Source organism: Ascaphus truei, chromosome 3 (genome assembly GCF_040206685.1).
Source record: "Ascaphus truei isolate aAscTru1 chromosome 3, aAscTru1.hap1, whole genome shotgun sequence".
Lineage (NCBI taxonomy): Eukaryota > Metazoa > Chordata > Amphibia > Anura > Ascaphidae > Ascaphus > Ascaphus truei.
In genome coordinates, this window is record NC_134485.1 from 102,389,246 (window position 1) to 102,404,386 (window position 15,141).

The 15,141-nt window shown below is 39.1% G+C and overlaps 1 protein-coding gene across 3 annotated transcripts in view; it reads right to left on the reverse strand.

The window, feature by feature from the left end:
* Window positions 1-1,042: 1,042 nt before the first annotated feature.
* Window positions 1,043-15,141, reverse strand: part of LOC142491684 (acetylserotonin O-methyltransferase-like) — a 74,182-nt gene continuing 60,083 nt past the window's right edge. Inside the window, exons 6-10 of one of the 3 annotated variants that reach the window (XM_075594603.1) lie at window positions 14,319-14,387; window positions 10,644-10,762; window positions 9,672-9,812; window positions 5,795-5,917; window positions 1,043-1,937 (exon numbers count right to left, since the gene is read on the reverse strand). In XM_075594603.1, the coding sequence (XP_075450718.1) occupies window positions 1,726-1,937; window positions 5,795-5,917; window positions 9,672-9,812; window positions 10,644-10,762; window positions 14,319-14,387 (664 nt within the window). In that variant the 3' untranslated portion in view covers window positions 1,043-1,725. The remainder of the gene's footprint in view (window positions 1,938-5,794; window positions 5,918-9,671; window positions 9,813-10,643; window positions 10,763-14,318; window positions 14,388-15,141) is intronic. The other 2 variants (XM_075594604.1, XM_075594605.1) reach the window with 2 other exon arrangements.

Consider the following 15,141-nt stretch of genomic DNA (forward strand, 5'->3'; position numbering starts at 1 on the left):
TTCCCACAATCAATCAACTACCCAGAAATATAAATGTGTGATAAAAGTTGATGTCATCGTGACACTTATTAATTGTCCGTTCACTATAATTTCTTTCTTTAAATTTGCTATGTGAAGCTCTTTATCTGCTCTCAAAATATTTTCTACCGCATTGCATCCATCTTTGTGTGCAATCGAAGTGTACAAAGAAGTTATACAGCCGTGACCAATATACAATTATCCTGCTGTTCAGTTTTTTCCAGATTTTGTAAAATATCAGTTGTATTACGAATGTATGATTTAAAAGTTTTCACATTTTTCATTTGACTACCAATGTTAATTGGTCTGATTAAATAGAACGATAGGGTATTTATGCCATCATAGATGGTATCAGATTAGACTCCTGAAGAAGTGATTAGCGAAACACGTAGAATCCAACCTCCTTTGATCTTTCTACTGCGCATGTACATTCCCTGATGTCCTGGACACTGGAGGAGTCGCATCATAGCAACTAGCGCTTCCGTCCGGAATAGAGACGTCACTTCCGGTAGAACGATGAGGAAGCAGACGCAACATCCACAGAGACACCAGGGAGAGTAAAATACCTATACAATGTACCGATCACACATGTGAATGTGAGTTTATCCTTTACCTCCTATTGTATACAATATATCTTTTTTGCATACTATGCCATGAGAGTTCTACTTTTGCATGAATTGAATCGGAAGATTGTTACTTCATCCACACATGAACCTACCTAAGCCCCAGCCACCCCATGCTCCAATCAGAGAGAGAGATTGAGTCTCTGATATGTCTCATACCATATGACAATCTGTGAGTGTACTGACACAAAGTATATACATATCTAGACCTTATTGGCATTGGTCGCACTATTGTGTGTTCTTTATCTTTTACATACTCCGACTGTGAATACTCTGCACTCCCCTCACCTGGAAAAACAACAGGTACTGCAGAGACCAAGGAATGGTCTCAAGAGGGTTTTTCGAGCGTCTTTTCATTTATAATCACAATTTTTACTATACACTAAGTGGTGGAGGTTGTATAATATTTTATTGCGTCACTTTGTATATATACATTTACTATTGTGTTATAATTGATCACTTGATTCACTTTTTCATTTATTTTCAAAAATGTTCAATTAATTTTGGCACTTGCACTAATTATTGGACCATTTATTCAGTTTCACAAAGTGCCCGATTATATTTTTTAAATTTTATACAGACTAGTGGTTCTAAACTTCTATTAATTGTGCATAAAGCAATCTAAATTAAGCAAACAACGTTCTGTCCTGCATATGTAATTCAATACATAAATCACAGAAGACGCATTGTATTGTTCACCTCGTAGGTTTTTATGGTTTCAGATTCTTATTACTAATGTGCCAAAATGTTAATTTTTTCCAGGACACTTACTTGTTATTTTACTCAGACCTTCTTCACAAAATTAAGTCAATGTTTTTATATGACATTTTAAATACAAAACAAAACCTTTAGCTGCATTCACATAATACCAATAATTCTTTCAAAATATTTTAATATTCTAAAAGTGAATGTACTTCAACATACATACATATCAGTATTTCAATGATTTTCTTAGTAATAATGAACTTTATAGAGCCTAATATTAGTGCTAATAGTCTGGAATCACTGAAATATTATCCAATTTTTCTATCAACGAACCATGACCATCCTGTTTTATACAACGGAAGATGAAAAAGCAACGTGTTTATTTTCTCCCTAAAATAGCATCATAGATCTTTCCAGTTGCTTTCACTTGAATGTCCTTGAAGCCAGAGGCTGTCAGCAGCTTGCTATATTCAGTGCGAGTCCTCTCTTTCCCTTCTGTCTGGACCAACATGTTCAACGAATACAGCTGGGAAGTCAGAGGGCCACTTTTGTCCTCATTTAGAAGTACTTCAACCAACAGCAACCCACCTCCTTTAAATGTGACATAATAAAAACAGTGTCAAAGAAAATATGGTCCAAAATTATTGGCAAGAAACATTATTGTATTGTATGTCTTTATTTATATAGCGCCAAAAGTGTACTCATCGCTTCACAAAGAATACAGTACAGGGAATTATAATAATACAATAAGTGCAGCAAAATCAGACAATAGGAAATCCCTGCCCCGAAGAGCTTATTATGGTGTAAAAATAGCCCAATATTCATTTGTAGGCATAGTCTACTGTCTTTATGAAATACATGCCTCAATGCATCTTTTGTGGTAAAGTTTTACAATGAAATCCATGTTCTTATTAAAATAATATTAAAATACAAACGTAAATAAATTATGGAATTAATCAATGCATACTTACTGTAATTGAATACATGAAGATATAAAATTAATGCATTTTTAAATAATATCTGTTATGTTGTGATTATGGCAACTTCTGTCAATATCACTATAAAAAAAAATTCACATCCTCCCTTTCTCTAAAAAAAATGATGGGGTGTGTGCCGAGCATGCGAGTTGTAAGTGAAACTTCTCTGCGCATGAGCGAACGGTGCTGGCCGCTTCTGCGCATGTGTGGGTTGTGCTGGCCACTTCTGCGCATGTGCGAGTGGCGCTGGCTGCTTCTGCAAACGTGAAAGCGGCACATCCCACTTCTTTGCATGCGCAAGCGGCATCAGCAAGGGGCTAGCATGTGAGCTTGTGAACGCACATGATCACTTTTTTGTCTCCAACAACGATTTTTAGTGCTGTGAGATTAGCCATCGGGGGTGCGTGCACTAGTGCACACGCCTTACTTCTGTTATGCATTTTCGTCTCCATGAAGGAGTTTTGTCCTATGAGAATTGAATAGGTGCCAGCAAAGAAGTTTCACTTCAAAAACAGTACAATACCAGTCCGATGAGCAAAAAACTGTCCTGACCCACCATATCCTCCTATATAGGACTGCTTTTTGCTCATCGGACTGGTATTGTATATCAGGGCCTGCGCCCAGGACTGTAAACTCTTCATTACCATTTTCCATACAGATCCCAGTGGAAGGATCTGTTTGTTATGTCCATAGGGTGCCATCCTGTACCCTTGTTTATATGAGGGAGGGATTATTGAGATTGTATTAGAGTTATTCACTGTGCACAGACATAGATTGTCATTATTCATTGCATATATCAAGCACTAGTAGTTATAGCCATTTGCTATTTGCGTTTTTTGCCTTATTATAAGTATAGTATAGTCACAATATTGTTTTAATAGTTAAGCGCTTTTTCGTGTGTTATAGTTTTACTTATTTTAGTTCACGTAGCTCATCAAAAACAGTACACACTGATTTTTAGAATAAATTGCAATAGCCAGAAGCATATTAACACATTGACTTTGGATTGTCTTGTCTTAATTATAACAATCTGAGTAAGACCATAAGCTAAGCCTTATGACATTGGAAAATATTTACAAATAAGTACTAAGTCTTAAGACACCTTACATCAATTTAATTTAATGGGTCTGCAAGAAGCCATATATTTACTAAGCAATGCTAAACCATAAGACATATGGAATGGGCTGTAAAGTGTTTTATGTCTTAAAGTTAACAGCTATTAGTCTATATCTATACAAACCTAAAGCCCATTTTCATAGAGTGGAAAAAAGCATAACTTTTAGCAGCACTATGGCTTTAAGCACCCTAAACAGACTCTTGCCAGTTATACCATGTTGATTTCCCTTCCCACTAAGCAGGAGAGTTGTCTGTGAGTGTTTTGTTGGGAATAGTTAAGCAGTGGGGATCAGAACCAATAATTAGTATGTGGCCTGAAAACACATTTTTGGTTAGAAGAAGCTTTAATTTGTGGTGTATTTATTATTTTCATCATACTATTCTTATTTTCATGGCAATTTTATGATTCTTTAAGTTGATATATAGTTGATACTAGTGTAGCCAAGGGCCCCTGGCTATAGCCTTCTACTGGCCTCAACACTATGGGCCTTATTCAGAGAGGGTTGATAAAAAAAATCGCCAGGGAATTTATAATGACTGTTTTTTGGGCGTTGCTATCACGGTATTCAGAAAGGCTCGATTACCAGTGATAGCAAAATGCCCAAAACGGGCGATTTGCTGACAGCGATAGCATCAACCCTCTGAAAAGGCCTGAACCGGCGATTCATTTCTGCGGCAGAGAGAGCTGCTCTGAGAGAGCCGCCTCTCCCAGCTGAAATGTCTCCCGAAAATTATTTATTTAAATATACATTTCTTTAATAGTGTAGAGGTGCAGGGGGTCTCCGAAGCTGAACCATGTTGGTTTTATGTCCGGGGACCCCCTGCTTCCCGAGATACGGGCCTCTTTATGGGGTGCCGGTATCTCCTATGCAAGGAAATGTCCCGGTCACGTGACGCGGGACATTTCAATGCAGAGGGATACCGGCACCCCATAAAGGTGCTTTATGTTTAATTGTTACATTAATTGTCCATTAATTGTCCATTAATTGTTTACATTGGTTAGTGTTACTATTCATTTTGAGTTGGTTTCGGAATTAATTGTTTAGATTGGTTAAAATTGGTTAATATTATTATTATATGGGTATGATGTACCACTATACTTCTAAATGGGTATAGGGTGGGTATAGTCAGTCAGGGGTGGGTGTTTAGGCCTCACGGGTGGGTGAAGGGGTATTAGTCCTAAGGATGGGTGTTTAGACCTTGCGAGTGGGTAGCGGTTGGGTTAACCCCTTTATTACCTTATATATAAATATATATTATATATGTCCCCCCCGGATATAAAAGCTGACACCACCAAATTGAGATATGCTATGAATAAGCTTTGTGGTATGGCGTGATACCCTTTTCCCTGCAAAAGGGGTAAAAGTGCTTAGGAAGGACTCTTGGGGCCTCAAGACCCTGGGGTCTGCTCCAGGGAATGGAGATGATGCATGCTGCCTGTACAATAAAGATGCCGTTGTACCAACAATAATGTGTGGTCATTGTGAAGGAGAATTGCCTGTGGGGACGATCCTGCTTGATCCTCATGGGATGGAGGTGCTGCACCATGAGAAGGAGAAAACCTGCCCTGTTGCTGCTCCCATACAACATCCGCAGAGCAACTCAGACCTCCTGTAACCAGCAGGTGAGCTACAACACCAGGGAAAAACACATGCAGTGGCCAGAGCTTCAGTGGGAGGGGGCAACAGGTGCTACACTAGATATACAGATAATGCTCTGCGCTGGTGCTGTCCTAAAAGTAGTGTTGCACTGATGGGGTTAAAACTCTTGCACCTGTGTGCCAGAGGAATTCCACACCCCCTAAAAGAAAGTGAGCTCCTTTACAGGAAGCTCACAAAACAAACAAAGAAAGAAAGAAAGAAAGGCAGAAAGCGCACTGAGCAAATACAAATAGTCTTTATTTAAAGCAACCCCAAACTCAAATGACAATAAATTAAATGTTTAACTTACAATTGCCCAAAAATGGGACACAGCCTCAGGAAGCCTTGTTCACACAGCCAGGGATAGTAGATGTAGGTAGTCCGGACCAACACTATACACCCGCACCGCAAGGAACCTCTGCCCCCAAGATGTGTCTCTTTCTCACTCCAACAGATCCAAGACGCAGCCTCACGTGACCTTTAATTTATTGTCATTTTTGTTTGTTAATAGCACTGGAGTTCTGTGTCCCTTGAACATTTTAAGTTGTGTCCTATATGTTTCACATTGTGTTTATGTGTGCAACCTCTAAGTTTGGGGTTGCTTTAAATAAAGACTATTTGTGTTTGCTCAGTGCGCTTGCTACACTAGATATACTCAAATATATATTAAATAAGGCAATGACTGGACAAGCTTGTATCAAAAATAGGAACTTACCAGGTTTGCATGACTTGTAAATTTTATTCAGCAACTGTGAACATTTATCTTCTGTCCAGTCATGAATTATCCTAGCCATAATAAATAGGTCTGCTTGTGGAATTGGGTCATTAAAGAAATCTCCTATGGAAGAAAAACAAAGGAATTGTCATCGTTATGCAGAAACAATAGAACACAATGTATATCAAAATAAAACAAAATGCAGGAACAACACATTATAAATTAAACAGGACCATATTGTATTTTAATAGATTATATAGAGTATTCTATATCATGATATTATTGTGACTGTTTCTCGAAGGGGAGAAATTTGCTTGAATTCCAGCATGACCTGCATGTCATTGCGTAAATCACGTTATCGTCCTGGTGTTGAAGACCCCAAATTAGACTCTAGGTCTGTTGGTGCATGAAGTGACTGTGCGTGTACAACTCTGTACAGTGTTCTGATGCTGCAGGAATGTATACAAATAACATTTTTTTAAATAATTTAATATGGCCCGCAGGCCAGTCGGTCAGGACTGCTGACGGGGGGCGAGAACCAGGACACCTGTGGCTGTGGGCGTCCAGCGCTGGAAGTTGGGTCCAGCCAGAGGTCAGCCCCAACATCAGCATCTGGCTGTGAGCCACTGTTCAGGCCCCTGCTCTCCCCACACTGTGGCCGAGCCTACACTGTGAGCCCCTCCCTGCCCAAGTGAAGAAAGTTGGGCTGCCCAGCATGAACATCCACCCTATACTGCACCAAGGCCTCACCCCAAGATAAGAGAGAGGAGGTGTCTGTGTCTGTGTGTTCACTGCTGCTTTCAGCAAACCACGGTTACCCACACCTACACAGGAATACCCACTATAGAAATATCATCCCATTTGTATGTGTATATAAAGCAAAATGGCTGGGTTCCCTGAGCAATTTTCATGAAAATATCACTGAGGCTTTTCTTCGAGGTACTGAGAAACAACGTTTGATATTCAAGTGTTAGTCAGCATTGTACATGGATAAGGTAACTTAGTGTGTGTATTCGGGGTTGGGGGGGTGTATGGATGCATTGGGGAAGGGGGGTTGAATGTGTGTGGGAGATAGAGGGGGGTGGGAGAGAGAGAAAAAGGGGGTTGGGCTGTGAGAGGAGGGTGAAGCGGGGTGGGGAGGGTGAAAGAGGGGTGGGGTTTGTGAGATAGAAGCGGGGTCTCCCAAGGCCGCTGACACTGACAAATTGAAACAAGTCATCTCCTAATCCAGTGATTGGTATCTGGGAATCAAGTGACTGTGTTGTTAGCTCTGTGTATGAGTGTGTTTATATTAATTAATAAAAGGTATATAATCTTTGCTGCACTAAAATATGTGCAATATCTATAGAACCTGCGCTTCTAAATATATATATAGTAAACAAGAAAAACAGCACTCCGTAGTCGTGTAGTCGTAGAAATGGCCTGCTGCTAGTCCTATATAATAATATTGAAGATACCCATCCGGAGGAATGGCACAGCAGAGACAGCACGCATTAGTTAATGATCAAAAAATTGTATTAAAGAACCACACACAAATTGACATTTCGATCCCACAGAGGGGGTGTGTACAGTGCCTCCATACCCATGGGAGACTTCATACCCTCTCCCCAGTGCCACTAACAATTACATTTTCCCAGAAATGCATGCTGTTTTTCTTTCCCAGTTGTCCTCAGGGATTGTGTGTGTTATTTTAGAATTCATGTTAGATGTGCTATTGATTTGAATTAAAATTATCTTGTATTTTGGACACATCTTTTGTTGTATATTTATTATTTATTTGATATAACTGATATATCTGAGTCTTTTATATCGTGTGTGTGAGTGTGTGTATATATATATATATATATATATATATATATATATATATATATGTGTATATATATATATATATATATATATATATATATATATATATATATATATATATATATATCTTGCAAGACAGATACTGCCCCCTGTCTGGCTCCTCTCCATGGTGTGTTCAGGATGAGACTTGTGATGGACATGGTCTCAGGCAATAATGAGGGATATCAGGGCGCTTCAAGATGATTAAGGAGCCAGTCCATGAGTGGTAAAACTCAGCAAATGATCGGTGACCAAATCACGCTTCGGTCCAATAGGGTCTTCAGGAGTTTCAGAGTGGGTTTCGTTATTTACAGTCTCTTGACCCATCTTTGATAAGTCGGGCTCACCATTGAGCGGTGTGGCCAGTAAGTCCCGGCTTATACTTTAGGGAGAATCGGTAATTGGTCAGAGCTGCCAGCCATCGGTGTCCTGCTGCATCCAATTTGGCCGAGGTATTGATGTACGTGAGGGGATTTTTTGATCCGTCCTTACCTCAAATGTAACTCCGTAAAGGTAATCGTGGAGCTTTTGAGTGATCGCCCACTTGAGAGCCAGGAACTCCAACTTGTGGACAGGGTACTTCTGTTCACTGGGTGTCAGACTGCGGCTGATGTAGGCTACAGACCGAAGGCCCTCGGGGTGCTTCTGGTGCAGGATGGCACCCAGTCCATTGAGACTGGCATCCACATGCAGAACATATGGTTGTTCGGGATCAGCATACGCAAGCACCGGCGCTTCGGTCAGGCTTTTCTTCAACTTCAGGAAGGCCTGTTCACACTCAGGCGTCCATTTATCGCCAAACGGTTGACGGGCCGATGTGGCCTTCCTTCCTGTATCTTCGGGGTATATCTTCAACAGATTGTTCAGGGGTTTAGCTCGACTAGAGTACCCTTCCACGAAGCGACGGTAATACCCACAGAACCCCAGGAAGGATCGTTGTTCCGCGACATTCTCGGGACGCGGCCAGTTCACAACCGCTTCTACTTTGGCTGGGTCGTGGCGATTCCTTGAGCAGACACGATGTGGTCACCGAGGTGTGACAAAACCGACACTTGTCGAGGGACAATTTCAATCCTTCTTTCCCAAGACGGTCTATCACTTTAAGCAGTCTCTCTTCGTGCTCTTCCAGGGTCCTTCCAAAGACAATGATAACGTCCAGGTAGACGAGACACTTCCGAGGGTCTGTTTAATTCTATTCTTATTTGGTAATTATTGTTCATTCCCTGTATCTATGTAAACTAATTATGTTGCCATCGTTAGGCAAATAAACCAAGAAAAGAGAAACCAATTTACCTCCAAACACAACAGTTTACAAACAGGTACAAAGTAGATAAAAAAAATCGTAAAAGCACTCAAGTTTTTTTGGTTACTACGGAAGTATTAAAATATTAAAAAAAAGATCTGGAAATAGTTAGAGATGTCGGATTTGTTTAAAAATGTCACTTACCTATATTTACAGTAGAGGCAACGTTTATTCTAACATTTGCTGTAAACTAGCCGGGTTACATTCTGGGTATGTGCTGGGTATGTGCTGGGTATGTTCTGGGCTAGTTTGAGGCACGTTTAAGGCATTTCTGCATTGACTAACGACCCATAGGATTAACACAGCAGGGATCCCTTGCAGTCCAATTCAGTTTGAATGGGACTGCCAGGGACCCCCGCTGTTAATCTGATAGGCCATTAATCAATGCAGAAATGCTGGGGCTAGTTTAAGGTAAGTTTAAGGCATGTATTCAGAATGTACCTGGGTGTACCTGGGTCTTTTGGGGAATTGCCACTGGTTTTTGTTAGAATAAGAGTTGCCTCTACTGTAACTGATTAAACATGCCACTGCCTTTAGTCCAAGAAAGTATTTTGTGTAATCCTGACATTTATATTACAAAGTGGATCTTAAGTGAAATGCCCAATGTAATAAAAACCTTAGTAAAAGGATATTTGGCAGTAGAAATTTTATTTTCATTTAAATTATCTAGCATTGTTTTTATTTCCAATAGTATTAGTTTATGGAATTATCTTACAAATAAAATGTTACCTTCATGAAAAGATATCCGATGTTCCTCGCCAGTTATAAAATGTTTCTTTGCAGTTTGCACTACTTTAGGCATATCCAGAATGGTAACTGTTGATTCAGGATACACGGAGACAAATTGCTTGGCCAGACCTCCTGAACATCCTAACAAAACAAACAAATTAATAGGGTTTTGGATTGAGTTGATCGATAAACAGAAATTAAAGCTACTGTTCCTTGTAGTCATATAAATTCAGGGAAACAAACATCTTTGTCAAGTCAGAGGATACTATTATACAAGATTTTTTAAAGGTAGAAAGAATTGCCACCTCTGTGTGATAATGACTAATATTTACAGTAAGAGCCTTATTTAATATGGTTGCATGCGGTACATCGCAGTGCAATGACCAATATTGTACAGTATTAGCTACCTTATTCTCGCAAATAACTCCCAAAATATATCATTCTTCACAAAAAAAAATTCTGGCTTCATCATCATGAACAAATATAGATGTAGATGTTATCGCAGCTACTTGCGTGCGCCAGCAATAGTGCGTTTAGAAGGGTGGTTGCTCCCACTGGTGCGTTGTGTGTGTCCCGCTGCAGCGCGCCAGCTGGAGCAATAACGGCTGTTATAACTGTACAAATATGTCCAGATTACATATGAGTTAATGGGAAATATTGATGTTTTGTCCTATAAATTAAAAAATATCCATTCACAAAATGAAATGAGCTCTGATTTTCTAACCAGTTTTTTTATACAGAGATAAAGTAGATCTTTGAGCTGTTAGAAATTAGTCTATGTGATTGCTCATAAAATTGTTTTAGTAGTGAAATACTCTTGCATCATCTAATTTCTTAACTTATCCGACATGCACTTTAGTGATATTGATTGGTGCCCTGCAGTAAACTCAGTCACTGAGAAGGTTAAATTACAATCACTAATTATTGGAATTCTAATAAAATATATTTTGAATTTACAGTACATGACTTTACCTCCTAGATCATACACTGTGCTAAAAACAGAGAGGTCAAAAGCTGTAATCACATCTTTTCCGCATATATTCCATATTGAGTCCATATGATGCATGAAGGTTGCCATCTCATCCTCTGACCTGCAGCAATCAATAAAATCTATTAGTCCTAAATAATTGGCATTTTTTAAATATTTATTACATTTGGACGTTTGATAGAAAAAAAGGTCAACATCAAACATCATGGAAGAATGGCAGAATATAAAATCCCGGTAGTTATTGGAAGTTTGTTTGAGTGCTTAAAAAGTTCAACCTATACTGTACCTAGAGTCATACATTTATTTTATTTGCATGAAATTCAAGCGTCATCACAAATTATATTGCTCTTATTTACTAACCTTTTTTTTAGTGCGCCCAAAGTTGTACCGATCTTTTTAATTAAGTGTATTAGCACAGACAAATGGCATATGCATGATGCACAGATGTACAGTAAATAGGATGTACTAAAACAAATGTACAGTATCTGTGTGCCAGAACATACAGTTGAACCTGCATCAAAATCGTCGAGCAAGATGAACCAGGCATAAATATTTATATTGTTCAAGTATAATTAAATTACTATATATACTACTGTATATATAAACCAAAATGTATTTGGCACAGCACAGATGTTTCATTTTGTAGATTAACAAAATGTATTATTTTCACAGTATTACTAATGCAAATAATATTACACTAATACTTGATATTTACTACAACTCACTATAAAAAAAAATTGCCAACATTTTCTTTTAATTTAAATTGTATCAATCAACATGACGTGTGAATGAAATATCATTTACAATAGGTATGAAGTCACACAATGACCTTCATAAATTCGATGCACAGCTTATGAAGGTTTGTTCTTATTTTTAGCACTAAAATTTGGACGCTTAGAACATACATCCCATGATTTTTTCCCTTCTTGCGCTCTATAATCAAGTTACAGATCACAGCAGAAATACTCTTAGGGAAGATATTTACATATCTGAAGAAAGGCTACACTTTATTAAATGTTCCTTCAAAATGTACAAGGCACACGCTGTAAGAGGCATAATAGAAAAAAAGGGGAAAAAAGAGTTTAAGTACAGCGCAGTATATATATATATATATATATATATATATATATATATATATATATATATATAAAGCAGAAAATAGCCGTGTTAGTCCAGTTGCTATAGTGCAGAATAAATGAGTTCAGTATTCGGTGATACCTTTTTTATTGGACTAACAATTTATGTCATAGGACAATATCAGTATTGCTGGACCTGAAGAAGAGAGGATAACTCTCGAAAGCTTGTCCTATGACATAAATTGTTAGTCCAATAAAAAAGGTATCACCGAATACTGAAGAACTCATTTATTCTGCACTATATATATATATATATATATATAGTTATATATATATATATGTATGTAAAAATATTACTTGTGAGCACATTCACATGTCTTTGACAGGTCTGCAACCCTGCTTTTCGCAATTTTCACCTAGCACACAGTGTTTTCACTGCAGCAAGGGATTCTCGGAAATGACAAGCAAATGAGCACACAGTACCACCTTTTGTCTCAAGTCCACATTACATGGAAAACCCTTAAGCCAATGCATGCTGCTTTAAACACAGCTTTTAAACATAGCCTGGGATTAGATGCAAAGCCAATAAACCCACTCACAGACAGACTGTTTCAACCTAGTGGGTCTCATCAGTGTGAGGTTGGTTGTACTGACTTTGCAATTTGAGACATGAGTAGGTCTTCACCAAACATTATTTAAGTTATGGTGGGTGAAATAATGTGACATGTGACTAATGATGGACATAGGATCCGGCAATAACCAAGGCTTTGGAAGAGTTGGGAATTAAGAGAGAGAAGCCTTTAAGAGGGGTTGGCAGACTATGGCTACCTTGGCGATTGCTGATGGTTTTTAGATGATCTCAGAAAGGAAAAGAAAGCAGAGCACAGCCGTGCAAAAAAATGGGTAATCCGGGTCTACAGAATAGACTTGTTGAGAAAAATCTTTAATATATAAATATATATATATATGCTGCAATAAAGTTTGCTTCTGTAACTTCGCTTCACTTCAAGTTCTGTGAGCGCCATCCTATTGTTCTCTCATGTTATTATCTCCTGGTATTGAGGACCCATGCAAGCAGATGTTTTTGAAGTGTGGTTGTCATGGGAGACCAGTACTTTTAACACCTAAACCACCGGTATCAATTTCACTAGGAAGGACAACGTTGTGGGATAAAATGCAGTATATTCTGGTAACACCAGCAGGCATATGAAATACACAAAACAGATTCAATATACAACAACTGGGGCCTGGGGAAGTCGCTAGCCATGACTAGGTTCAGGGACCCACTTAAGATGGGTTTACACTGTCTGCTCCACGTCCAGGAACGTGGAACAATTTTCTAGATAGCTGTCGGGTCCAGAAATACATTGTACACCTCCTGGTCCCTTCTCCCTCGCCCCTCCCCCCTCCCAGTATCTATTAGGGTCGCTTTCCCGCAATCACAGGTTTGTACCCATTTCCAACGAAGGGGGGAAACATACACACTGTATCTGGCTTATGGATGCATACAACGGCCAGATACAAACGAGTTTAGGGGTACAGTAGCTAGCCAGGCTTCACCTTTTTTGTGAAGTTGAAGACTGGCTTCCCCTACCGTCACAGTGGTCCTATCCATATTCTATAAATATATATTCATACACACACACACGTGTGTGTGTGTGTGTGTGTGTGTGTGTGTGTGTGTGTGTGTGTGTGTGTGTGTGTGTGTGTGTGTGTGTGTGTGTGTGTGTGTGTGTGTGTGTGTGTGTCTATATATCATAGGACCCAAAGTTAATCAGCTCACTTTAAAGTAGCAAAAGGAGATGACAAACTGATACAGTAGCTCATGTTGTGCTGATCTCTTTGGTTTGTGCTTAGTCGTCATCTGTTTATAAAGTTCCTGGCATCAGCTTTCACCTTGTTTGAAATGTGTGTGGATGGCCGTGGGCATCTTAATTTCCCTGGGGGGGGGGGGGTGGGGGGGAATGCTTAGGAACAAAAATCTTAAGAATGCAACTATTCATTTACTGGTAGGGGAATGCTTAAATCTGATTACCTTATGATTGGGGTTGAACAAGCAAGGTTGATAATTAAGGCTCCTGCCCCACTCAAATGTGTACTTGTTAAAGAAAGCCAAGCACAATTTTCAGACTTTAAAAAAAAAAATTAATTTCCTAAATAAAAATAACTGATTCTGAAATTACAGAGTATGCAAGTTCAATAAATAGAAAGTGAATGCTTACAATTTTCTAAATAACAAAAAAAGTTACACATTTACATTTTAACAATAGCTCATTTAAACCTTTTGAGAAAAAAATAATTTCGAATGTCCTTGCAACAACGGTGTATTTAATATTGCAAAATGTTTTTAATATCCTATCACAATGATTAAGTCCCTTCGTGCTGAGCACTTTTGGTATTCTGAAACTTTCCCAATCTATCATCTGTGATAGAATTGTTCTAATCCTGTTCTAATTGTTTCAATAATATTCTAAGATTTGTTTAATAATGTTCTTCAGTTGTTGATGTAAATATGTCATTTTGAATGCAAGTGAAGAAACAGAGATTAGTATTATAAATGTTGAATCAAACAAGTTACAGTACCTGTAAAGAGCGTCAAATATTTCTTTTGATGATATTCCAAAAGCCCTTTCATACTGGTTTTTGCCATCCCTGAAAAGCAATATAATATTGTTATTGATATAAATTATTGTACAATTTATATATATACAGTCTTTGACAAATACGGTCCCCTGGACGCCCGGGGTGACTTCATTTTACCCCCTGGCGAGTTGTTTCAGAGGAGCGGCATTTTGGCATTCTCCTCCTCCAACTGCACTTAAAATGGCCGCGCGGCTAAAGCAGCGCGCAACATGAGCAGTGTCAGCCCCCTCCTTCCTCCCCCCCTTAGCCTCATCCTACAGGGGCGTGGGAGGGGTGAGTCACTGTCAGGCAGGAGCCACCAGGAGTGTTGCGGGGCCTGAGGAGAGAGTGCTCCTGATGCCAACATGAGGTGGAGGACATGAGGCGGAGTCAGCGGCAATGGGGACTGGACCAGGTACCAGGGGAAGGAGGGGACATGCACACACCACCGCACCCCCCCCCCCCCCTGCAGAGCCGAGTTAGCTATCTCGGGCTGGGAGTCATTACCCAAGTTTAAGATAACATGGAGACATTACCCAAGTTTAAGATACTGGATAATCTCACATATCCAGAGATAAAAGCTCTCAAGGAATTGGAGTCAAATGACAGCATAACAATAAAACCGTAAGATAAGGGTGGCAACCTAGTCATAATGAATACCTCGGACTATAAAACAGAAAACCTCAGGTTGCTGTCTGACAGAACATGTTATGAAATACTGTTCAAAGATCCAACCAGTGATTATATTCAAGAACTGTCTCCATCCTGGACAAAGGCCTACTAT